The following is a 25,102-nucleotide window of genomic DNA, read 5'->3' as shown; positions in this document are numbered from 1 at the left end:
CATATATGTAGCATGATATTTCTAAGTAGTGAGCATTACAGACTGGGTGTACCAGCTCCAAACCCTAAGAGATACTGCATTTAAAGTTTGTTCAGTGGTAAAAGTCTAAACTAATACATATGTATTCACCCAGTCAGCTCTTAAAATATCCACTGCTTAGAAGAAGTAGTTATATTAGATTTATTAATCATAGAATCATAGATTGCCAGGTTGGAAGGGACATCAAGGATCATCTGGTCCAATCTTTGTTGTCAAAAGCATGGTCTAGACTGTGCCCTTTCTTCAAAACAAATGCCTTTTCTTCATTCTAATCTTCTACCTTCTTCTAAGTCTGCCTTTTACCTCAAATTTCTTTATTCACACTATGACTCTGGCTAGTGTACAGTTTCTCAGATAACTGTTCAATAGCAGATATTGACAGTTTCTGACTTTCAGTAACTAATACGGTATTAGTTCACTTAAGTATCATCATTCCCCCAGATCACCTTCATTAGAAAACACCTATTACAAAGCAAAGAGAAACCAGTGCTTCTGATCCCACACATTTTCTCATGTGGTGCTTGTTTTGAACAAGTTAGACATACCGAAATAAATGTACAGACTTTGAGAGATTTGGAAGGGGACCTTCTTATCAAGAGTACCAAAATAATTTCCTCTCCACTGTTGTACACATTCACAAAACAGAACAAAGTACTTTTCCCTTTTAAATTCATTTAAAATCAGTTTGACAGTTTTAAAAAAAATGCTTTTAATGTCTCAAAGCAATTTTTGTATGCAAATTTTAAAAATATAAATAAACCAAATAGAAATTTCACTGTTCTGTCCTATGAGGAGCAGTTCCAGCTTCACTGAGATACACGTGTGTTATTGTCATCATCTGCATGTTTGTCTTGTGAATTAATAGAGCTGTTTTGTTACGGTGCTTCATTTTCACCCTCATGCCTGCATCTGTGTGCTTCCCTGCCCTGTCTCTATTACCAGTCTGTGTTGCTTAGAAATAGAAGACAATGCAGTGCCAACTGATTACCATTTTTCAATGAAAACGGTAAAGGGAACAAAAGAACATCTTTTTTCTGAAGGAGTTGTGGAGGAGATACAGTTACTTTAGTTTCTGTTATTCACATTTTACGTCATATAGGGAAAAAAGATATGAGTGTTACTGCTTTTTTCTGTAACCTTCCTTCACAGCTTGAGCAGAACTATTCAAAAAGTTACTTTTGGGTAACTTTTTTTATTTTTTTTGTTCGCACTGCTATAGCATTTATAAATATTTTGGGCCAATTCCATGCTTCGTGTAGTCATACAGGTCAACAGACTGTTGATCTGAGTGAGTGCTGTGAGCAGGATTTGGCCCCATAAAATCCCCCCGATATATAGGTAAGTATTACTGTCTTCATTTTACAACTGGAAAAACAGTAGCAGAAGGATTCATAAGTGACTTATCTGAAGCAACAAAGGGATCCATTATCAAAATCAGGATGAAATTTGAGGAATTCCTGTCTGCCAGGTATGGGACTGTGCATAGATAGCAAATCTGTAAATGTTCCACTGGGATCTGCAGAGGGGAAAAAAATTACCTAAACTATGAAAAATGTACAAGCACAAATACCTGTACTGAGATACTACTACATCTTTTGATACTTTAGTTAGTTGATTGCAGCACTTTCTCTTAAAGTTTCCATTACTCTGCATCTTGCCTGTAAAATGATAAAGTAGAAATACAGAATTAAATGGAGGGATTCAGGTGAAGTAGCCCATACACACAACAGGGTATTAATTCCCAAAGTTCAGACCATGAATTTTTGTGGGTTCTAATGAAACTTGGTTCACCCACAAGTGTTTTCGCATTTGGTTTTATGCTCTCAAAAATAGCACATGAAAATTCAGCAGATCTGCAGGGGAGGTGTTAGATTTGGGATTCAAAATATTTCCTTACCCCTGCAGATCTGAATGCGTTTACTCGAACTATGTAGTCCTGCTTGTGGCTTATTCTATGGCTTACTCTCAAAACATGAAGAACCTTGAAATAAATGAGTTTGTTCCTCCCAGTTTGTTTATCAGGCCTGGATTACTGACCCTAAAACAGCACTACGACAGAGGCGCAAAGAGAAAAAAAGTTTTGGGAGAGAGGAGAAGCGAAGACGAAAAGGATCTGGGGATGGTAGGTAGACTTCTGTATTTTTAAAAAAATGTAGTGTTAACTAGAGGGCCTGTTGTTCCTGGTAGTGAAAGGCAGCTGAGTTTTAGAGGGCAGGTGCTCTCAGTTCTGGCTAGGAACTGGAAAAATGAGTTTGCCTTTGGCTGGCTGTCTCTCCCTGCCCCAGCCCATGACAAGGCCAGCCATAGCTATGTCCTTTCATTCTACACAATGCAAATTGGGGGAGATAAAGAAGAGGGGACATATGTGTTTTCCATGGAGCTGCAAGACAACACATTGCAGAAAACATCAGCTATATGAAAACATTTGTGGGAGTACTTGCAAGAGAAGGCCATAACCCTTTGAAGGTGTAAATTTATAAAGCTAATAATCTGGTAGTTAACAGCATTTCTTCAGAATATGGGAGTGTAAATGCCAGGTGTTTGGCCAGAATCAGGCAGAGCAAGGACATTACCCTTTCACTCTCTCACCTTATAAAAAGGGTTATCTTACTCGCCAGGTTTTTCTAGGGTTGCTCAAAGTCTCTCATTTTGATGATAAATTCATGTGTATTCCCAGGGAAGGTTTTGCCTGTGACAGACAGACTTTGTGTTAAAGAACTATTTCATGAGGAAGTTCCCAAAGAGCTGTAGCTCAAGTGGAGCTGCAAGAAAAATTCAGTGAAATAGCCACATATTATTTCTTTTTGCCACCCTTCCTCTATTGTTCCCTAAAGAAACTTGAGTTGATACGTGGGGAAGAATATCAAGAAATGTTTTTAATTTTCCATGCTGTACTCACTGAGGAACCCAAATAGCCATGAACCCCGAAATTTGCAGTGAATTCAGCAAGTAGCAAAAGGAAAATACATAAATGTTAACAGGATTTTTACTGGAACTGTAAAATCACTCATGCCTCTGAAAAAAAAAGTTTATAAGTGGTTCATATCTCTTCATCTTTTGCTCCTTTTTTAAACAAGAAAATAAAAATTCAGAAGCTTTTCTGGTCAGTGTAGAAGAGGGGGCACATTCAGACTGAATCAGGTGGAGTTGTCCTTCATTTGGCGTCTTCACCTCTCGAAAAGAGGGAACTTTATAATTTGCTGCCACTGAAGCTGTAGCTGCAGTTATTGGGTATTTGATAAAGGAGAGTTGTTTGTTCTGTCTGTGACACTATGTCACTCTTCTGCTACAGGCCTAAATAAAAGCATGTGGTAGTTTCAAACCAACTCCGCTGCTTCATTTCAACCTGAAGGTCCCACTCAATTTATTCGAGTTTGCTGGGTCAGAGGCAGGAGAAGATCAGAGCACTGATCAGGTTGCCCTTTGCAGAAGCTGAAGAAGTGAGCTCTAGTGTGAGTCAGCGGAAGGTGAGGCTACTGGGGGTGGAAGCAGTGTGACTGAGAAATTGCCTGAATTTACACCAACAGATGATCTTGCTCGGCAGCCTGTCTAGTAAGAAAATGCCACTGCAAATTACAAGAGAGGGGTGGTCATCCATGAACCACCTTCACTAGCAGAATTGTCCCCTCACTTGAGTCCTTTAGAAATGGAAGTGTGGTTTTTGTTATAGTGGTAGGTGAGGAACCAGTCACTACAGCTTAGTAACTGTAGCATTTTCTAGCTTGAATGGCATTTACACCCGCACTTTTATAGGTAGCTCTCACTGTTTCAGTCATTGTTTTCAATAGGTGGTACTGATGCAGACTGTGAAGACAGCGAAGAGGAACCTGTCAAGAAGAAATCTGATGGACCAGGTATGAAGGCAGTAAGAGGATTTCTCTGCTGTTACAATGAAGTAGTGACCAGTGGCATAAGCAGCATATCACAGAGAGCATTGCAGTGATCCCAGGCTTGTGTAAAGCCACAAAATCCATCCTAGCCTGTGCAGTGAAAACTTCCTAACTACTTTCAGGTTTTCAGTTGCCGGATTTACAAGTCCTGAGCATAGGAACTTCTACTCCTGGACTATTAGCTACTGCACTCATTCTCTACACACGTTAGTAAATACATCTGCAGGCTCAGACCTGATCACTTGCTGTATATTTTACTTATAGAACAACTTACACCTAAGCTTAGCTTCCAGTCCTGATTGCATGCAGTCCTGTGTTAAAATCTCCATTTATTTTGAATGTCTGAATGGTTACTATTAGCACAAAGACTTTGTGTTTTTTCATTATGTTTTAGCAAGGTTTAATATAATGCTTTTCTCTGGTACTCACCCATTCAGCAAGGTACAATAGTCTCCTCTCAAAAAATGGGATTTTCCCAATCTTACTCATTGTCATTCATAACCAGACCTAAGAATGCTCTGCACAGCAGAAGAAATGCCAATAGTTTTCAAGATCTTGCCCATATTGAAAGTTTTCCTACAAAGAAGTATAATAGGTCATAAATATAAGCTTGGCTCTTTTTCTAACTGGAGTAAAAGAGGAAAACAGACTCTCCTCTTAAGTCTTTATCATGGCTTACCTTGAGTGAGACTTTATCTTCTAAAGCTACTTTTCTTCTCTATTTAAATTAGTTCCCACAGTTCCAGTTAGAATTATATCCCTGAGTGAGTCACAGGGTAGAAGATGTTACAAGGATGTGGAAGATGTCATTTTTCTCATGAGAGCAGTGGTCTCCAATAAACAAGTTGCATTGCTATAGGGCTTTTTTGGTGGGGTTTTGGGGGCTTTTTTATTTGTTATTTACTGGTGATGCAGTTACCTGTGTTAAAACACTGAAGTGAATCACTCAAATGCATCTCTAGGGAAGTACTGCACAGGAGTTAGAGAAAGAGAAGGAGGTTTATAATTAATTTATATGGGAAATAGTCAATTTAAGGTGCTTTATATTTTCATTAAAATACTTTGACCATTCCTAGGTAGAATTCATTAAAGATGACGTTTGGAAAAATTAGATGGTAATTGTTATTGAAGCATTAGTATCATTATTAACCTCAGATCAAATCCTGTCTCACACTCTCAGGCAGAGAGAAGCCTTCTCTGCATTTGACCCTTTAAGTTAGAATAACAGTTTCTGTAGAAAATAAATATTTCTTACCCTTTTTGAAGATGTTTAGATGCAATCAATCCCCAAAAGATTATTTTTTAAAAGTTTTGGAGAACAGCAAATATGCCAGAACAGCTACAGCATCATTAAAAATGTATACTAAATCACCTCCATCCCAGAGAGAAAAATGACCTTTCAGATTAGACTGGAAGTGCTTGGCAAAGCACCGTGGTGAGACTATGGCATGCCAGTGGTGGTCAATAATAAAGATAATTTTAACCTGAGAGCTGCGATTCTCCTGAAGTCAGTAACAGAATTTATATATTAGAGAGGAATAGTGTGGGTTAAAAAAGAACATTTATATATTGTATATTTTTGTGTATGAGTGCCATGTTTTCTTTTAAGATACTCATACTATTATCTGGAATTCAAACGAATTTAACAGTCCTTGAAGTAGAGACAGCCTTACATTTAATTTCTAATGGCAAGATTTCCTTAGCTTCAAGACCTGCATGTTGAAATATGAGTAAATAGAAGTTAAGTAGATAAATCATAAGGTATCTCCAATTCTAAATGACATAGAAAAATCCTGAAAAAAAGGGCAAAATATTCTTGAAATAATTATACAACCAAGTGAAGGGGATAAATGCTTTTACATTAAGAGAGACCAGACTAGTTCAATGGCTTTGCTCAGTTAAATGATACATACTGCCACTTCAGCACCCACTTTACAGGAATGTTCCACTAATGTTTTTTTTTCTTAGTTTCTCTACACATATATGTGCATACAACCCTGCGTGCACACTCAGCGACACTTGCATGTTCCTCCATAGGAAACCTTTTGCTTTATTGTATCTTCACCTTTGCATTCTTTGTAAGGAGCGAATGTGCACTCCACAAAGTTTTGCGTGCCATCTTGTGGTACAGCTAAGAAGTGAGGTTGTTGAAAGCATCATGCTTTAGCACATAGGTTGGCTCCTTAGTATCTACTTCAAACATATCATCCTTGCATGGCAGATTATTGACAGTTTTCTATTATTTCTTAGGCTGGTTACTCTAAAACTGATCTTTATAGCTAGTGTTCTGGGATTTGCAACCTAGCAGGGACAACTAGCTCTGGAATTGGCTAGTCAGAAAGAAATTTTTTAGTATTTGTGCAACACTATGTAAGAGCTGTAGCGTGGTGCGTGTGTTTGTGAGTGGAAGGAAAATAAACTGAAAGTACTGCCTTTTGGTGAGAAATGCCATTGCTAATGCTAAAGGAACTACTGAAATGAGAAATTAACTTGAGACAGCTGTGTTGAGCAAAACGAAGCTACTATTGTTGGTATAAACCCATAAGCCCTACTCATGGAAAAGTGTACTGTTTTGGCAAAATGGTGCAAGAATAAGTTTTATAAAATTTTTTATGTGATTTGTTCTAGTTGGGCTAGTTGATCTGAGATCACTGATGACACAGTGCAGCCTGTTTAAAAAAGTGAGGCTTTGGAAACAGTAAATACAGAGAGGGGTGTTTAGGTGGTTGGAAAACTGGGAGAGATTCAAAGACTGTTTAGGCAGGTTAGATTTTAAAACTCAGCTAAACTAGTTTCAAGCACAAAAGTCAAACTCTGTGCGGAGAGAAACATGCACAAGTAAATAGATAAGGAGTTTAGCTCAACATGCTGGCTGAACGGCTGCTGAGATCACAGGAGCTGGGGATGTTGACTAGCTCTCAGGAGATGCCCAAATCTTTGGGTTTCATTTTGCAGACCTGTGCATACAGTGTCTCTCTAAAATCAGGGACCGTTTATATGACTAGCAATTGCAGGACCAGGGAGTTACAGGATGGAAAAGGGATTCCAGATGATAAGCCTAGACATACAGGCAGGAAAATAGCCCAGACAGCCAAAAGGCCTCCAGCCATCTTCAGAGATTCCTTACTATGACAGGGTTTTGCAGCCTGGATTACTATTATTATACAATAAAGGGAAAATGATTCTAACTCCAAGCAGAAATACAATGAAAGATATTTGCGTTCATTAACTCTTTTGCTTTTCCTCTCTTTTAGATAACATCATCAAGAGGATATTTAATATCCTGAAGTTCACTTGGGTCCTTTTCCTGGCAACACTAGACAGTTTTACAGCTTGGCTTAATTCCATCTCAAGAGAACACATCGATATCTCCACTGTGCTAAGAATCGAGCGCTGTATGCTGACCAGGGAGATTAAGAAGGTAATGCCTTTGGTCTTCTTTGTCTGCTAATGCCATTTCCAGCTCAGTGAAAAATGAAAGGTTGTCTTTTCAGATCACTATGTGAAGGAGAAAAATTATAAAAATTTCACTTATATGTGCATTTTAAAAATAGGTCTGGACTCTTTTACTGCTTGTTGGTTTATAAATATATAAGTAATAAATTGCTTGATTTATTACCTGGATACAAAACAATTATTGGAAAAATAATTCTTTGAGACGTTGATATATGGATTTGGCCAAAGCACTCCTGTGATAGAGTATGGGTTTGAGGGGACAGGATAGATTCAAGTAGAGAGAAGAAGGCATAGCATTTTAAACAGCTCAAAAACTACCTCAGGCTGCATATTTCAGGCTTTTTGTAGACCAACTTGCCTTGGAAATAACTGACAACATATAGGCATAATTTTCTAGTTATATATTAGTAAAACCCATTATTATCAGAAATTAATGTTGATAGTGTAACTAGAAATGTGTTTGGATCCTCAAAATGCAAGTAGATGATACCTTGAAGTTGGATAAAGCTCTCATTTTAAGCATAGGTATTTTTACATATGTCACTAGCTACCCAACTATTTCTGGAAACCTCGCATAGAAGACTCATTTTTACTTCTTTTCACTTTTTGTTAAAGAGTTTTGACCTTAATAAAGCCCCATATAGCCTGGCCACTGTCAATGTTTGGCGGCACAACAGGCAGGCTGCCCACGACCCCAGGAGGTTGGAGAGGCAGGCATTCCTGGTCAGAGGGAATCTGTACCCAGTGTGACCAGGAGTCACTGAGCACGAAGAGAGGGCTGCTTCAGTGTTAGTGTTTAGTTACTGTTATTTTCCTCAAGGTGTCCAATAGCAAGCAAATAATAATAATAATAATAATAGCAAATAGATAGATAGATAGATAGATAGATAGATAGATCGATCGATCGATCGATCGATCGATCGATCCCCAAAACAGAGCAAAGGGAATGTGGCATATTCAGAGTAGATCCTTCTTTGGAATATGTCCCAGGTTGTGGAAATGGATGGTTTAGGGCACCCTAAACCAGAAATTGCATCTGGATCACTATGTTTAATAGTTCCAAGGAATCTATATTCTTGAGTTTTGCAAGTCCCTTTTTAATCTATTTTTAATGTTGGCTTTCAGAAGATCCTACAATACGGAGTTCTGTAGTGTCATTCTATATGGTGTGTTTAAGAGTACTTCCTCTTGTTCATTTTAAACCCACTTCCTGATCATTTGGGGGTCTGCTGTAGAACAGAGATGTATTCCATTTTCCTCTACTATTCCTGACTGTATAAATCTGTATGGACTCTTCTCCTCAGTCATTCTCTTCCAAGTTAAAAAGTCCCTTTCTTTTTAGCTTCGCATGTAATTCATCCAGTGCCTCTGATCATTTTTACTGTCCTTCTTCATACAATTTCTAGTTTTAATATGGCCTTATTAAGACTGGATGACCAGAACTACACACTGTTTTCAAGATGTGGGTGAATCACAGATTTATACAGGAGTATGATGTATTTTCTTTTGCTTTTCTAGTAAGATCTAAGAGTCAAGCTCCTTTGACTTTTAGATGCTGCCTATTTTCAGGGGACTATATACTCTCAGTCCAAGACGTTTAAGGCTAACAAAAGCTGACATAAGGCCTGTCATTATGTATATACACTTTAAGTTATTTTTCCCATTGCATATCTTGCCATTTTTCACCAAGTCATTCAGTTTTATCAGGTTCTTTAGTAGTACTTCAGTCAACTTTACACTTGAACAATTTTTTTATCTGCAAATTTTATCACATTGCTGTTTTCCTCCTTACACAGATTAGTTCTGAATATGGTGGACAGTAAAACTCCTTGGGGAAACCAGTCAATGACCTCCTTCTTTTGTACAGAAAAAAAAATATTTGTTTGTGCCCTTTTTCTCCAGTCTTTTAATGGAGGATAAGCACAAAAGATAGATGTAGTCTGTTTTATTTCATGACTGCTTGATTTCTTACAAGGGTCCCTCAGGATCACCCCTGAAGCCATGTTTAAGGATTGGTGTTACCTTCTCTTCCCCTGGGACTGTTTCATCTGTTGGCTCCTTCAGAGCTCTTGGGTGAGCACCTTCCACTCAGCGCTGTTTATTGTTTTGTTCTCAGACTTGTCTTTTATAAAACAATTACTCCAGTCGTTGCATGGAATTCAAGTTATTCCATTTGGAACATCGGTGACTTTTTCTGCAGTGAAGAGGGATGCAAAAAATTCAGACTTTTTTTCTGTTGCATAACTCCTTTATACCTCTCTATGCCTTGATGACCTGTTGATACCCTGGCTTTCTGGCCACTGATTCTTATGATATTCTTGAAAATGTTTTTGTTATCAGATTTTTTTTATTTTAGCAAGTTATTTCTCAGCATCCCTCTTGGTCTAATTTGATGAAGTTTTACATTTAACTCTAGGAAGTTCATTCTTGATTGTTTTTCCTCATGACTTTCACTTCTCGAAGGATGTCTTGCTTCTTTCTCCTGGTCTTTTCCATTCTGGTGACACGTGTGTGTGTGTGCATGCAGGCTCTTTCACAACATTTACTTATTCTACATGAGTACATTTGAAAATCAACTTGAGTTATTGTACATTGTTATTCTGATGGCACCTTCTGTAATGCTCCTTAGTATTTAACAGGCACTAGTGCACTCCTGGTTTGATAGTCAAAAATCAAGCCGTCATACTATACTTTTTCAATATTAATTGGTTCAAATCTACCCAGAGAGACTCTGTGATAGTCCTTGCAGAGTGAATTTACTTAATTGGTTAGACTTTATGCTTTTTGATCCATACCACCTCTTTCTCAAGTTATCTTCTATTCCATCCTTCCTGTAAAATTTTTACTGTGATAGTACAGGATTATAGTGATACTCCTTTTTGTCCCAGGTCTCAGAAGTCCCTGTTGTTACAGCATCCTCACTGAAAATCACATGATTCTTTCTCACGACCCCTGAGTTTTCAGAGTTTTAACATTTATGCAGAAGCCAGGCTAACTGCCTTTCTATAACCATTACTTATCTGAAACTTTATTTTGATCGTTCTTTGCTACTTCTCACCTCAACTTCATTGAGTTTTTCCTATCCTTTGTTCCCAATACATATGTTTATTTATTTATTGAAATTTCATGTTGCCAGCAGCCTGATGCTGTTTTGATTACAATGGAACCCATATGTCCTTGTATAGGCTGGTAATCCTGCTTCAGTCCTAAATCTTCTGGTACTAGGGGCCCTTCAAAGAATTTCTCCCCAGTCAATAGCTTTAAACTTCAGGGTTTTTTCTAGGAAGTTTTTCTCCTCTTCTGTGAAATATTGATACAGATACATCAGAATCATCAATTCCTCCATCGCATCCCAAGTCTCTGTAGCAGCCATTGTCTCTGTAGCCTGCCATTGCTGCCCCAGAAAGGAAACTCTCACTGCAGCCATCATGGTGACATGTTTCTTTGTCCAATGTAGAGTCGGGGACAGTTAACTTGATGTATGAAGTTCCTTTCATCTCTCTTCCAGCTACAGAAGAACCTGAAATTGAGTCCCCTGTCAGCTGTGGGGCACTTCTGCTGTCACAGCTCTTGTTCTTTATCCCAGGCCTGCAGTCGAGCTAGAATGTAGTGTGTGCCATAATTTCAGAGGCAGGCTGTCATAATGGCACAAACATTTATTGCTGCAGAAGCAATAGAGCTTGTATATAAACAAACTTAATTAAAAACCTGAGTTTCAGATTTTGTTCTTAAGATTTTTTTTTACAAAACTTCAGATTTTGAAAATATTAGATTTGGGACAGTGTGGAGGATCAGAGTTGAAATACTAGTAACTAATAATATTAGTAAAGGAAACACAGGCAGTATTTTAGAGTACTTTCTTTATTTCAGCTGTAAAAAGTCCTTGCATAAGGCTTCATTATAAGTCAGAAAAATGACTGTTCAAGAATAGCAATCTTCTCTCTCAGTGTACCTTCTGAAGTCAATGCAACTGCTAGTGGAATGAGTTGAATGTGTTTCTGCCTAAGAATAGGCTATAAAATTTGAGTTTTATTCTTATGACACACCTTTAGAATTCTGATTGCAGTATCATAGCCAGAAAGACTTGAATCTGTGCCCAGATCTGGGCTGCCAGTTAATAAAACCATCCTTTCATGAACTTGCTTGATCTTGAAGTCACAGAAAAAGAGTAAAGGTCTTCGGTGTATTTTTCATGGTTTTCCAACTGTATCCGTACTTCATGAAGAAATTCTTATTTTGGGACACTAATGAAAATCTAGATCAGTTTGTACATGACATGTTTCTTTTTTTTCTGATTAAAAAAACTGCTACTGACCACTAATAAGATGTATGATTGTTCTTAGAGTCAGTGAAGCTATCTGAAAGAGATACCTCAAAAGTTGCTGTGGTACAGGTTGAGTCATGGTCCCAGCCCACACTCATTTTCATGCTGAATGATCTGCAGTCCACCCCACAGAGTTTTGTCGGCTATATATAGCCTGAAACCGCTTGCATTGCTTCAGCTTTGCTTGAAATACAACACTTTGTGCCATGGTAATTTCAGTCAGAATCTGACTTGCACTCTGAAAAGGAACTACTAGTGGGAGGTTATTATTTATTAGGAAGCTGTTTGCACAGTCTTTAATTTGTTCCTTGCCAAATGACAGAAGAAACCAGTTCCTCGAAGAATACACGTCCCCCCTGCCATGTACCTCTACCTCTGCTCTCTTCCACAGGGAAACGTTCCAACACGGGAGAGCATCCATATGTATTATCAGAACCACATGATGAAACTTTCTAAGGAGTCAGGACTGGACTCAATTGATAAAAATCCCGGTCAAGCTTCTGATTTGCAAGCATCTGAAAGAATGGATAGTTTAGATTCAGCAGCTTCTCGTGACAGTATCTCCAGGTATTGATTTAATTTTTATTTTGTGAAAGATAGAGGGATCATGCAGTAGACATAATTTTAGATAATATCTAAGTACTGATGAACTTCCTAATCAATGTTGAATCCTCTTTTTGATTTATCCATGCCATTTTAATAGTGAAAACTCTGCTATGTGTTACTATTCCTTCATAGTGGTGGACTCAGTTGTTGGCTTAACTCCTTTTCCACTGCATGGCTACCCCACTGCTTTCTGTTTCCCCTAGAATTAGGAGTCATTGACAGGTGTTCTGATCTTGTAAAAAGTAGTGGAAAATAAGAGCCTGCTGAGGATGCTTATGGGATACTGTTTTAGGAATTCAGGAGTTTGGGGAATGATCATTCATAGTGAATATTTTGTCTTTGTAAAATAAATTGTTGTCTGTTGCCTACAAATCAAAAAAGGCTTTGTGTTGAGAAAGATTCTGGATTTGAGAGAACAAAATCCCCCTCTCGTACCCACAGGGCAAAGATCATATGAAGAGCCTGGTTTCCTAACTGCTATGATTACAATCCAGCAGAGCTACACAGATGGTGGATCAAATACCCATACTAGTTCAGGAAAACCACCTTCCTCATTCTTTTCTGAATATGGATGCCATCAAGTCCCTTGCCAAAAATACTGCATGCTCCTGCTGCTCCATGCACACAGAGGCATACACATTCACTTCCTTCTCTTACAGAGGCAGCCTGTTCCCACTGTGTCCCTGGTGTTCTTGACTTTTAAGAGACTGCAGAAGTTGTCCAATATGAGGGGGAGAAGGGAGGGCTTTGGAAATCCAGCTGTTTGATAATCCATTACATTCTGCTGTCTTCTGTTCTCCTCTGAAGTGTGGCAGTATCATATTGTGTTTGATACTCCCAGCAAACTCAGTAGCTTCTGTGTACAGTAAATTATGCTTAGCTTTTACTAATGACATATGGGTAGATGTTAGGAAACTGAAAATAACGAGGGCTTGTCTTCCTTTCTGATGTTATTGAAAAGCATGTGTAAGAGAGTGCCTGTGAGTACTGTGCTTCAACAAAATATTCACAAATTGCTCCCCAGGGTAAGCATTGGCCTTTGAGAGCTTCACTCCAGTAAAAACACCAAATCCGAACAAATCATTCTTGGTGGCTAGCTACCCAACTAAGCAACACCTTTGTGTTTTGTCTCAAAGTTTTACAGGAGTCAGATGACGTGAGAAAAATATAAAGCCAAATTCTGTTACCAGCTCACTTGGAGCCACTTGGATATCTGCAGGGCAGAATTTAACTCCATGAAGTTCAGACTCACCTAAATAAAAGAATAGTAATATCAGTCCTACTTATATTAAATAGTTTTTGGTCACACTGTTTACTCTAGGTAGACGTTATGATTATTATACAGCCATGTTAGCAAGAACTTTAACTAGAAGCAAAGGGAAGCCAATTCTAAAATTAATTATAAAAAAAGAAAGACAAATCTTACAGTTTTCATGTGTAAATTCTGCCTCTTCAATGAGATGGTATCCAGTCTTGAGCTCCACTTACGTCTTTCTTTTCAGAATAACCACCCATTTGTCACCCTGCTTTGAGCATACTTACACATTTAAAATCTCTTTTCAAACTAGAGAATTCAGTGATTCTGTGGATCTGCTTTGCAACAGAAAAAGTTAAATCTTTCACATGTGTTAAGGTCATCTCTGTTTCCTCAGAAGATGTCACAGGATTTATCAACAAAGGAATAACAAAGGCAGTATTATAACTGATTTTTCTAATCTCAGATTCTCTTTCTGGTAATGAACAATCAACTGTTCTTGCACTGAGAGTATTTGCGAACTGTGCACATCTGCTATAAGAACAATGACTTGTAATTAGAGGAAGCAAAAATGAGTCTGTTGATTGAATGATAATGCCATCTGTTTATTGGGGCACCATTGCATGTCTCTTCCTGGGATTACAAAAGTCCTTATGAGCTTTTTAGAAATGTGAAATGTTTTAAACTTCATGTGAGTTTATTGGGTGATTTTGTTTGAATTGCCCAAACAAAAGAAGGGGACATTTTACATTTCAAAGTAATGATTTCCAGTAAATGTAAAAGCAGCTAATTAAAGCACCCCTGTGATCATGGATCTTGGATTGCAATGGAGAACCTTGGGAAGGGGCAGAGGGCTTCTAACCAGCATTCTGATTATCCTTCTTCGGTTTCCCTACACAAAATTCTGTAGTGGACATTAGGTCCATGATAAGATGGGCATGTCTGGAAGTACACAGGGCTGCAGAAGCACAGAAACTATTTTATTACAATAATACATATTCCTCAGTATTCAGGACAGGAGTTACTGCAGGTATCTGCTCAGTGATCTAAACACTGGATTTCCAGAGAGAACAACCTCCCTGATCAGTTGTAGGAACTGTAAATTTCTTGTGAAGTTCAGGGCTGACCCTTGTAAGTCTTATCCAGGGATGTTGTTCTCACCCTAGATAAAGCTCTAAAAGGAGTTTTGCAGAGTATCCTTTGTGGGATTTTCCCTTTTAGTAGGACTGCCATTTAGTCTCAGTCATTTTCCTATACAGTAGCTAGAGGTGTAATGAGGTAGTCATAATGTAATTATTTGGTTTCTCTTTATGTATAAATACTCTCATGTATCCTAAAGTGCAAAGTTCATATGGGCCAGGAGGAGAAGAAACTGATGTAGGTCCTTAACAAGCTCTTTGAGGAGCACTACCAGAAGGGATCAGGAGCTAGCATGGTAGAGCATTCACTGCTGTTTGTTTCCATTTGACTGATGAACTGCTTACTAGGTTAAACTGCTTGTGATTTTCAGTAACATGGTTGGGAACTTACTTAAAGCAGTTGGCTGCCTTTATGGGACTCTGCCTACAATTATGAAATAACAGCTAGATGCAGGTCCTAAGTCACATTTCAGCCTATCCAAGGTTTTGTATCCAGTTCAATTCATATTAATTTTTGTCTATCACAAATAATGTATTCAGTTCCTAACTCCACCTATGTAGACTTTTATAGAAGCTGCAGGGAGGAGCCCCTGACCCACCTGTAAAAGTGAACATACAAGTGCATTCAGGGTGTTTACAGACACCACTCTTCATCTGTGCTTCCCTCACCAGATGGGAGAATAGAGCTTGAGGCAGGGAGCACTGGAGAAATAACATTTGCCTTGGGAAGCAGGAGAAAGGATGAAAGAGGGTCCCAGTTTGAGGCTGGATCTGGGTCTGATATAGGAGCATGAATGATAGGAAATATTTGGAATCTTTGCTTGCAGGTGTGGGGAGTGTAGTAGTTTATAAAGGTAATGCAAGTCAGTAGCTAGCCCATGGACAGGAAAAAATCAGCAAAATTTCCAAGTCATCCCTTCAACTAATAAACTCTCTGGGAAAGATAAATTTGTTTAGCAAAAAGGAAGTCAAAAGTAAGAAATATCCTGCTCACCGAGGATAAAAACATCTCTGCTATATATATCCCCATTTGAAATGGATACCCAATCAACTTTATATAAAATGCTTGAAGATGGGGTTTTTAATTAATATCCAATTTAAAATAACTAGTCCTTGAATGATTTCAAGAAACTAATTCTTTTCAAGGTCTCCAAGGACACAAATTTGAAAAGTCACTCAGGAAGATATGCTTAGATTAAATTTATGTGATAGTCAATGACTGAGTCAACATCAGCTTTGCCAAGTGTAAATCTCTCCACTTTATTGGTGTTCTCATTTCCTCCATGTTAGGAAGCATGTTCCTAAAGTACATAAAGAATATACAGACTGTGCTACAGGTGTCATCTCATACACATCTCCTGACATGCAAGGATACGGAGCAGCTGCTCAGTCAAGAATTCTTCTGATGATTCATCCTTCATTTAAAAGAGCTTTAAACAAGATTATTGCAGGGATTCTGTCTGGGCAAATGTTTTTATCTATTGGGATTAATAGATGTTTTTCTTTTGATTTTTCCTGGGACCCAGGTCAGAATTTACATGTTTTGGAGGGCAGCTGGCATATATTTCTTCCACTGAAAATTTATGAACGGTCATGTGCTAGTTTGATTTCAACAGCTGCTTTGCTTAAGGCCCTTGGAAGGTTCCCTTTGAACTATGTCTGCCTTTAAAAATCTTCAACACCTTAGTAAGAGGTGTTGCTCTTGAAAAGAATGAACTCAGGCCTTGAGATGTAAAATAATATGTGGATAACATTGTAGCATGCAGACATAAAGGTAATCTGCAAAAGTGGGTTATCTACTTGCTGCTATCTCCCTATATTTTAGCACCAATCCTCACTGATAGTACAACAACCCAGCTATAGTCCATAGGTGTACATGCAAAGGGAAACCTCCTCCCTCAGGACTCCCTGGAGTCAGTAACACATAGCTCTGACTGATTTCCATGCTGCTGAATCAGGCCTCTAGGGTGGATCTCCTGTTTCTATAGGAAGCAGCATTTGCTGCTTCATCAAAACCCTGCACCATGCAGACAACCCTCCAGGTTTTGTCTGGAGGATGCTTGTGTGCCTTTGTGCACACACAAAAATAATGAAATGGCTTGTAAAGAGTCTTCGTCAAATGAACTGGCAGGACAGAGTTGCCTCTGCCATTAATACTGTTTCTAAGGGAAGTATTTCACAATACCTTTGGTATCTTGGTGATACTTTTCTTCTATTCAAAGACCAAAGTATGCTTTTAGCCTCAGTCCATTCTGTCAAAAATGACCCATCAGTGAATGTAGGCCTAGGAATAACTGTTTCTTTGCTCCATGTATTTTGCTGTTTTCATCCCCATTTTCCTTAAGGCAATAATTGCAAACTGTCACTTTATGCCAGCAGATTTCTTTCCTCACTTCAAGCTAGCAAGACCAAAGTAACACAGAAGACACCAATGCACTTCCCTTCTGACCTCTTTCCCAATTCTCTGTTCCCCCGGACAAACATAATGCTTGTCAAGGAAGCAAAGCCTCTGCTGCCACTGCTCAGGTGTAATACAGATGGACTTGAAAGAAGAAAAGTAGTGTAAATCCTGTGTTTTGGGGTCCTTTCTTCTCTCATTCTATCTGAGAGACTCAGGCAGGTCACTGCATGTGTTAGAACTCCAGGTCCCTCAACTTATTTCATAGACTTCTGTGTTTTTCAAAGATTTTTTCAGGAGAAATAATTCTTTTACCTACCATATGTCATTAATGTGTTTGCTTCTTTCCTGTTGCTATGTCATATGCTTGTATTTAATTACGTACTTTCTTTCTCATAACTCATCCAGTTCTTCTGTTCTCTAGTAACGCATAAATGCTCAATGTATGGTGTATGTCTCTGGTGTCCTGTTGTATTTGATAAGTGAAAGGAGATAAGGGTTTATTATATCTGTTCTTTATTTCAATATGTGCATGTTACCAATTTTGAAATAGCTTTTAAGCTGGGATTGAAATAAATGAAGTCTTCTGGAAAGAATCATCGGGTCTTACTACTAAATATCAAAATAAAAGCCATCTCATGCAGAGCAGGTTATATTTGGCATGCATCTACTGGCTAAGTAACATATCCGATTTGGCTCTTTGGTTCGGAAAGAGGATTAGCCAATGTCTGACAGCTATTTTTCTATTTGTGGAATATGAGCTTATTCAGTTTTAAGGGCTCTATTAGGAAATTGGCTTGTACCTGTGTAAAAAGGTTCAGCACAGTGTATCATTAATAAAGTAGAATTTGTATAAAGGAGGTCACTTCCCAAAACATTTTTGTGGAATTGGGAAATTTCAGGAGGAAAGAGAGACAATAAAACCTCCTCACATACGTAATTTGGTGCCCCTGGAAAACACGTAGAGCATTGTGTTGGTTTCATATCTGTTTGAATAGTGAATAGGTGGTCGTTAGACTTCCATAGTCCCTATATGAATATGACCATGAGCAATCTGTGCATAGAAACGTGTTTACATGGTGGCTCTAAACAAATCCTTACCTTCTCTCTGAACATTTTTTCTCTGTGTCAGTGTTTTGCTGCATGGCGAGCATATTTGTTTACTGAACCATGTGTATAGTAATATCATTTGTATTTAACACTGTCTTTATAACTGTTTGCGCTGCTAGCTGCTACACTGAAGCAACCATGCTGTTCTCAAGGCAGTCAACCCTTGATGATTTAGATGGACCAGACACTGTTCCTAAAACAAGTGAGCGCGCTCGACCTAGGCTTCGTAAAATGCAGAGCATGGATATGTCCTCCTCATCAGCTGACAGTGGCAGTATAGTGTCAAGGTGCTTAACTCATGCATGCTTTGTTCACTCATTTACCCATACCATTATACTTACTGCAGTGTACCTAAATTTGCATTTGCAGATATGTGGTGTACAGAGTGGTTTGCATGGTTAATGGAAGCTTTACTCCCTTTTGTGTTGTGCCACAATTCTGAGGTTCAAAGTCAGGGTCATAATCTTGGACTCATTTGCTGTTTCACTTCTTATTCTGTTTTGTTTTATTTTTCATCCTTAATTAATGTATTTTTAAAAGTTGTTCCATTACATTATACTGGCTGTCTAAAACCAGGCTAAAGTCTGTATTTATTCAATTAAAAAAGAGTCTGATTTTCAGTGTTCCTGAGCTTATGGCTGTTCTTATTAAAATTGAAAGCTGAAAGTGAAGTTTCTCAGCTAATCAGTTATCCTAAATATGGACTTGGATGTTTAATTTTAGAAACTAAGATAGGCAGACGTTGGCCCTGCTCTTTCAATTTTTAGTTTTCCCCATATAGGAAAGATTGCTAAATATGTTTTGATTACTTTACCATTGATATACAGTCTGTGAGGTGTTGGAATTAAGAAAGGGAAAATAGCTATGAAAAGATAGTGAATAATATTAATATCCAGTGCAAGAGAACTGTTCAGAGCCATTCACTCACTTTTTAACAGGTAAAAACCAGGGGTTTATATCGCATTGGGAAGCAGTGTTACAACTAGTATTATAAATATTGAATTTTATGGCATATTAGATCATTCTTTTTCAGAGTTTAAAGTGTTTTACAAATTTTTGGTGTCGATCAGTTTTGAAATGATGGGATTCTATGGTTTTATGCATTTTAACCAGGATAAGTGCTACTCTGAATCACCAAAACACACATCCTAATAATAGTGTTACACATTCTAATTAAAAGTGTGCTAGAAATAAAGTGATCTAACATAGCCAAAGTAAGTTTGGAAGTAGTGTAAAAGAAGAAAAAGAGATGGAACTTAATTTTTAATTTTGGCAGGAGATGGTTGTGCCAGCTGGCTTTGCCAGTGCCAGTTTTCTTTAAAACATTACACTTAAGGTGAAAATATAGCCCCATTCATTTCATAGGAGCTATGTGAAATCTGATTTTGTCTCTGTTCACATGTAAGAACATGCAGCCAACAAAAGACACGGAGTTAATGCCTATTGTCTAACCTATGGGGGACTGGAATGGAGACTAAAAAGAGAAAGAATGGTGTTCAAGGGGAGAGGTGAAAAAATACTTGTGAGGGATGAAAAAGGTGAAAGCAAAGTCAAGAAAATGTTTTTAAAATTATGGTGTCCAGATTCCCATCTGGAGTCATCAAGCTGCATGAATTTATGTCAGCTGAGACTGTTGCAGAGCACAGAGCATTAAGAGGGAGAGTGATTATAAACATGGAAAGCTGAGAATAAGCAAGATGAACAAGCAGAGAACTGAACAGTGAATAAGAACAGTTGAAAAAGAAAATAGGTACATACAGAAGAAAAGCAGGTAAGGTAAAAATGAAGACCATATTGAAGAATGTAGGGCAATCTAAAGGTAAGCAAGATACCTTGTTACTGTAACAGTTTTGTAATCTGGACTGTATTTCTCCATGTTAGCAATTTACTTTTTCTTTTATTTGGAATCAGAGTTGATGTGTGTGTTCAGCTCATGTTCCATTTTCATACAGCACCCATACGGTGTTTGTTAAAAGCACTGTGTTTAGTCGCCCCGTGACTGCCTATCATTCACTGTGCAGCATACTTTCAATAGCTATAGTCCTGATCTGATCAGAAAGTGTTTGAACTACTTTCAGAAAGTTAGTGTAGTTTCTCTTGATGATGATATTAATTTTCCCTTTGCTGCTGTGAAAAGATAATCACTGGGAGTTCAATGGGATGTCATTCAGAGGGCAGATGGACCCAGATGGTCCATCTTGTAAGAGGAGATCATGATGACGTATTTTCTACCAGATTATATGAACTTTGAGGGCTTAGGAATGCAATGGGGTTGCTCAGCTGTCTGCATAAAGGTACAATTAACAAACTTTGCTTGGTGATGAGCCTTGTAAGCCTTAACTGTCTCTCTTCATCTGTCCCCAACAGTGAGCCTACACAGGTCACCATGCTCTATTCTCGTCAGGGGACAACAGAAACCATTGAGGAGGTAGAAGGGGAGCATGAAGAGGAAGGAGCTCATTCTGCATTAAGGACAGAGGAAGAGGAGGTGGAAGATTATAGCCTGGGTTCAGAAGGAGCTGCATATACTCCTGATACTGATGTGCCATTGTACTCCACTGTGGATAGCAATGCAGAAGCTCCACCTTCCTATAGCAAAGCTGTCAGCTTTGAACAACTTCCCTTTGGCTCCCCAGATGACTCAGCTGGTAAAAGCCTCATGATGGTGAGCCCAGACGACAGTCGGATGGACAAACTCAATGATACGATTCTCCCTCCATTGACGCATGAGCTAACAGCTAGTGAGCTGCTTCTGAACAAGTAAGGACCTTCGACAGGGAAAGAGTGTTGGTCCCAGTTTGTGAAGTTTTGTCATTACTTTGGTTTTTTTGTCTCAGAACTAGCCTACACTTTCTGACACAGACATTGCACTAAGTTTGATTTAAGGGAAGAAGCTCATTTCCTGTGCAGTTCTAATTACAGATTTTGAAAATGAGTTAAATTCATGTTGGAAAGAATCTCTGCTTTCTCCCCAGATACCATACCTAATTGTTCCAATTTCTGTGGTGCAACTGTCATGGGGTCAAGGGCTTTTCTAAATATTCCTTGTGAAGAGGGCTTCTCTTCTCCAGGCAGCTATGATTTCAAATAAGTTTCCTCCAGGGGTATCTGGGAAAATGTTTCTCCTTCAATTATTTTGGATTACTATAAGGGAAACTGACCTTTAGCAGAGTTTTTGTTTTAAATCAGTAGGAGCTGAGGGCTATGTAGACACTACCTTGCTAGGTATGCTTATAAGAGAGAGGATGCTCCCCTCCTTGCCCCGCAGACATTGTGCTCAGTAGCACAACCAGCATTGAGGTGGGGATGATGTTGCTGCTCTTCTTCCTCTGCTTTCCAGCCTGATTCAGGAGAGCTTCCCCAAATGCAAGAACAAAATATTAAACCATAGAAATACCTTTCAGCCTGACTGCATCTGGAGAGAGAGAGAGGCTGTATAGATCTGACTTTGTAGATGCAGTGTCTTTTCTTCTGGTTTTCCATAGTCATTTTTGCTTTTCAGTGAGATCTATTCTCAAGCCAGGGACTTTATGGAAAGCAAAGAGAATTGTGAATGTATGTGAAAGTCATATAATGATTTCATGCTGCCTTTTATATTTATTTGAGTTAGGTAAAGGGGAGAAGTTTAGACACATCTAATGCTAAAGGGCATTTATTATGTTCTAATCTTATGTCACAGGGCTATTTATACCATACATCTCCTGATGGACCTCTGGAGTTTCTCCAAATTCCCTTTTGTGTTGATAAATCCAGACAGGGCCACACCAGCATGGTGTGATTTACATGATATATGTTGGTTGGGCAACTGTAGGAAAGCAGTGCTTGTAGAAGTTCTTGGGCCAGGCCAACTCTGGGTAAATTTAAAAAAAAACAGAACAGTGCTTCTAGTTATTTTGCCTGAAATTCTTGTTTTCTGAGCTTAGAATCAGGCTATTCAATTATAACACCAAATCCCATCTTTTGTTTTTTTCCTATTAAACTCAGCAGCAGAATTTTCTACTTTTTAAAAAGGAAAAAAAGTAGCAATTTAAAGAGCAGCTCTTGAGAAATTAATTTTCATTTCCTTTATGGTACTCTGCTCCTCACAGAATGTTTCATGATGATGAGCTGGAGGAATCAGAGAAGTTCTATGTTGGTCAGCCTCGAGTCTTGCTTCTCATTTATGCCCTGTACAATACGCTGGTGGCCCGGTCAGAAATGGTGTGCTATTTTGTGATCATCCTTAACCACATGATCTCTGCCTCCATGATAACCCTGGTGCTACCCATCCTTATATTCCTTTGGGCCATGCTGTCTGTTCCTCGGCCAAGCAAACGATTCTGGATGACAGCCATCGTCTACACTGAGGTATGCATCTGGTTTTGCAACCCCATGTCTAACACAGAAAAGTTAACTTGTAAGCTTTGCATGGTCTCTTTTCTGGTTTTGATCTCAAACATAAGGGGCCTTTGACCCTTCACATTAATATAAATATTCGCTAAAGTCCTCAGCAATTTCTGTGGTATGTAAAGGCCTTGTTGGTGTTTTTCTTCATTGCAATGAGCAGTATCCTTCCTGGGATGTAAAGCCGTTATCGCAATAACAGACCATGTGCAAACAGCTACTGTGTAATTGGAAATCAAGAGACGGTATACACTGCTTGTGGTATTTCAGATACCACTGAGCATCACCTGTTGGTAAATGTTGATTGACTTTATTACTGAGGAAATGTGAACTGTTGTTCCTCTGTAGCAATGAATATGCTTGTTTATCTTCTCATAAAAATGACAGAGTAGTCATATTCCTCCCCTCTTAATGTCACTAGGCTATTATATCTGCCATGCTTATAAAACACCCCAAGTGTGTTGTGTTTCTGAACAGGTGGCCATTGTCATCAAGTACTTCTTCCAGTTTGGCTTCTTTCCTTGGAATAAATATGTGGATTACACAAAAGATAAACCTTACCATCCACCCAATATTATTGGCATTGAGAAAAAAGAGGGCTACGTGCATTATGATCTTGTTCAGCTCCTTGCTTTATTCTTCCACAGATCCATTTTAAAGGTAATCTGAGTTCATGTAGTTTTAATTTTTTTAGTCACTCATGATACAAGAAAGTCACTCATTTAGATATTAGGAAAAATTTCTTCACTGAAAGGGTTATCAAGCCCTGGAACAGGCTGCCCAGGGAAGTGGTTGAGTCACCATTCCTGGAGGTATTTAGAAGATGCATAGACGTGGCACTTAGGGACATGCTTTAGTGGTGAACTTGGCAGTATTAGGTTTACAGTTGGACTTGATGATCCTAAAGGTCTTTTCCAAACTAAGTAGAAAGTGATGCTATGATTCTATGATATCCCAACACAATGAATTTGTCCTGCCCCTTTGTGAACAAGACTGAGTTTAGCAATGCCTGCAATAAATACTGTGACAGAAATACAAGGTTGAAATGCTCCCTCCTTTTTCCACTAGTGCCATGGATTATGGGATGAAGACGAGAAAGGGGACAGCTCCAGTAATAAAGAGGATACTGATGATGAGCTCTCTCTGACAGGAGGCAGGAGAGACTCTTCTGCCTCTTTGAAATCTGTCAATCTTGCTGCATCGGTGGAGTCCATCCATGTCCACTTCCCTGAGCAGCAGACTGCCATCAGAAGGAAGAGTTCTAGCAGTGTATCACAGCTTTCACACAGGTCCAGCTTCTCCTCACACAGATCTAAGAGAGGTAAATGTCATGGTATTCCTGGGATTTGAAGAGTAAACCTTCACTACGCATAGGATCATCCTGCTGAAACCGTGTGCCAGTTGCTGTGGAGATCCCGGAGGCTACTGAATGCTGGGGCTCCTCAATGAGAAAATAGGTTACGAACCAAAGTATCTTCATGTTTGAACACACTCCAAGCCTTCTTAAAGTTCAAATGGAGAGCCATACTTTGTGATTCACTATGTTTTTTAAATTACATTATCCAAAAGCTGTGAAAGGAATGCTCAATGGCCCAGATCCAGAATTTCTGGTTCAGCATAATCTCCAGCTAGAGGGAATGCAAGGCATATGTATTTTTCAGATCTACATTTGATGATACTTGAAGTGAGAAAAAGTTTTGATTACATATATTGAAACATATTACCTATCCCATCTTGTAAAAAGAATGGGTTTACTCTAGCCAGAATGTATATAATACCAATTGAGATGACTGAGTCAGATCAATCCAATACTTGCCTTCATCACTAGTCTTCTCTTTTTATAGTTGTTTACCGTGTTTTAATCTGCCAGTGATTAAACCTTTACTGGACTGTCTCAAGATTTTATCATACTGGAAAAAAAGCATAAGAATTCATTTCAAAGCTTCTTTCAAATGTGGGACTCATTATGAGATGGAAGTCTTAAGATTTATTTCTTTCTGGGTTTTGTATTTAAGTTCTGATTTTGAATTAGCTTCTCTTTCCCTCTGTTTTCTTCAGGAAGTACCAGTACACGAAACAGCAGTCAGAAAGGAAGCAGTGTGTTAAGCATCAAGCAAAAATCTAGAAAAGAGCTTCTTATGGAAAAGTTTCGAGAACAAATGATCAAAGCCAAGGCCTTTACAATTAAAAAGTGAGCAATGTGAGGAGTTGTGTGGGCTTGGGGGGAGGTTCCAAACAGAAAAGTGGTAAACAGAATTTTAAAGAGAGCAGGTTACTACTCCTGTTAATTCAAGGGTTTGAATGGGTACATATACAGTTTATTGTGGATGCTTTCACTCTGAGACCCACCAGCCAAACATCAGACAAATCAGCAGTTGTTCAAATAGCATCTGCCTGATAAAAAAGCTAAATATCCTATGTGAACTTGGTTGGTTTTGTATATTTCTACTGAAAAAAATGCTAATATAGTATTTTAGAAGCAATCAGAACGAGGGACTGGTG

The 25,102-nt window shown here is 38.6% G+C and overlaps 1 protein-coding gene across 1 annotated transcript in view; it reads left to right on the top strand.

Moving 5' to 3' along the window:
* The window catches only part of PIEZO2 (piezo type mechanosensitive ion channel component 2), a 316,515-nt gene that overhangs the window by 273,656 nt on the left and 17,757 nt on the right, over nt 1-25,102 (top strand). The window contains exons 36-45 of the mRNA XM_074847751.1: nt 2,050-2,161; nt 3,828-3,893; nt 7,184-7,350; nt 12,101-12,276; nt 18,337-18,504; nt 20,585-20,977; nt 22,306-22,564; nt 23,078-23,260; nt 23,669-23,921; nt 24,659-24,791. Of these exons, the coding sequence (XP_074703852.1) occupies nt 2,050-2,161; nt 3,828-3,893; nt 7,184-7,350; nt 12,101-12,276; nt 18,337-18,504; nt 20,585-20,977; nt 22,306-22,564; nt 23,078-23,260; nt 23,669-23,921; nt 24,659-24,791 (1,910 nt within the window). The remainder of the gene's footprint in view (nt 1-2,049; nt 2,162-3,827; nt 3,894-7,183; nt 7,351-12,100; nt 12,277-18,336; nt 18,505-20,584; nt 20,978-22,305; nt 22,565-23,077; nt 23,261-23,668; nt 23,922-24,658; nt 24,792-25,102) is intronic.

This window comes from Strix aluco, chromosome 1 (assembly GCF_031877795.1).
Source record: "Strix aluco isolate bStrAlu1 chromosome 1, bStrAlu1.hap1, whole genome shotgun sequence".
Classification (NCBI taxonomy): domain Eukaryota; kingdom Metazoa; phylum Chordata; class Aves; order Strigiformes; family Strigidae; genus Strix; species Strix aluco.
This window is presented reverse-complemented; position numbering and strand designations above follow the sequence as displayed.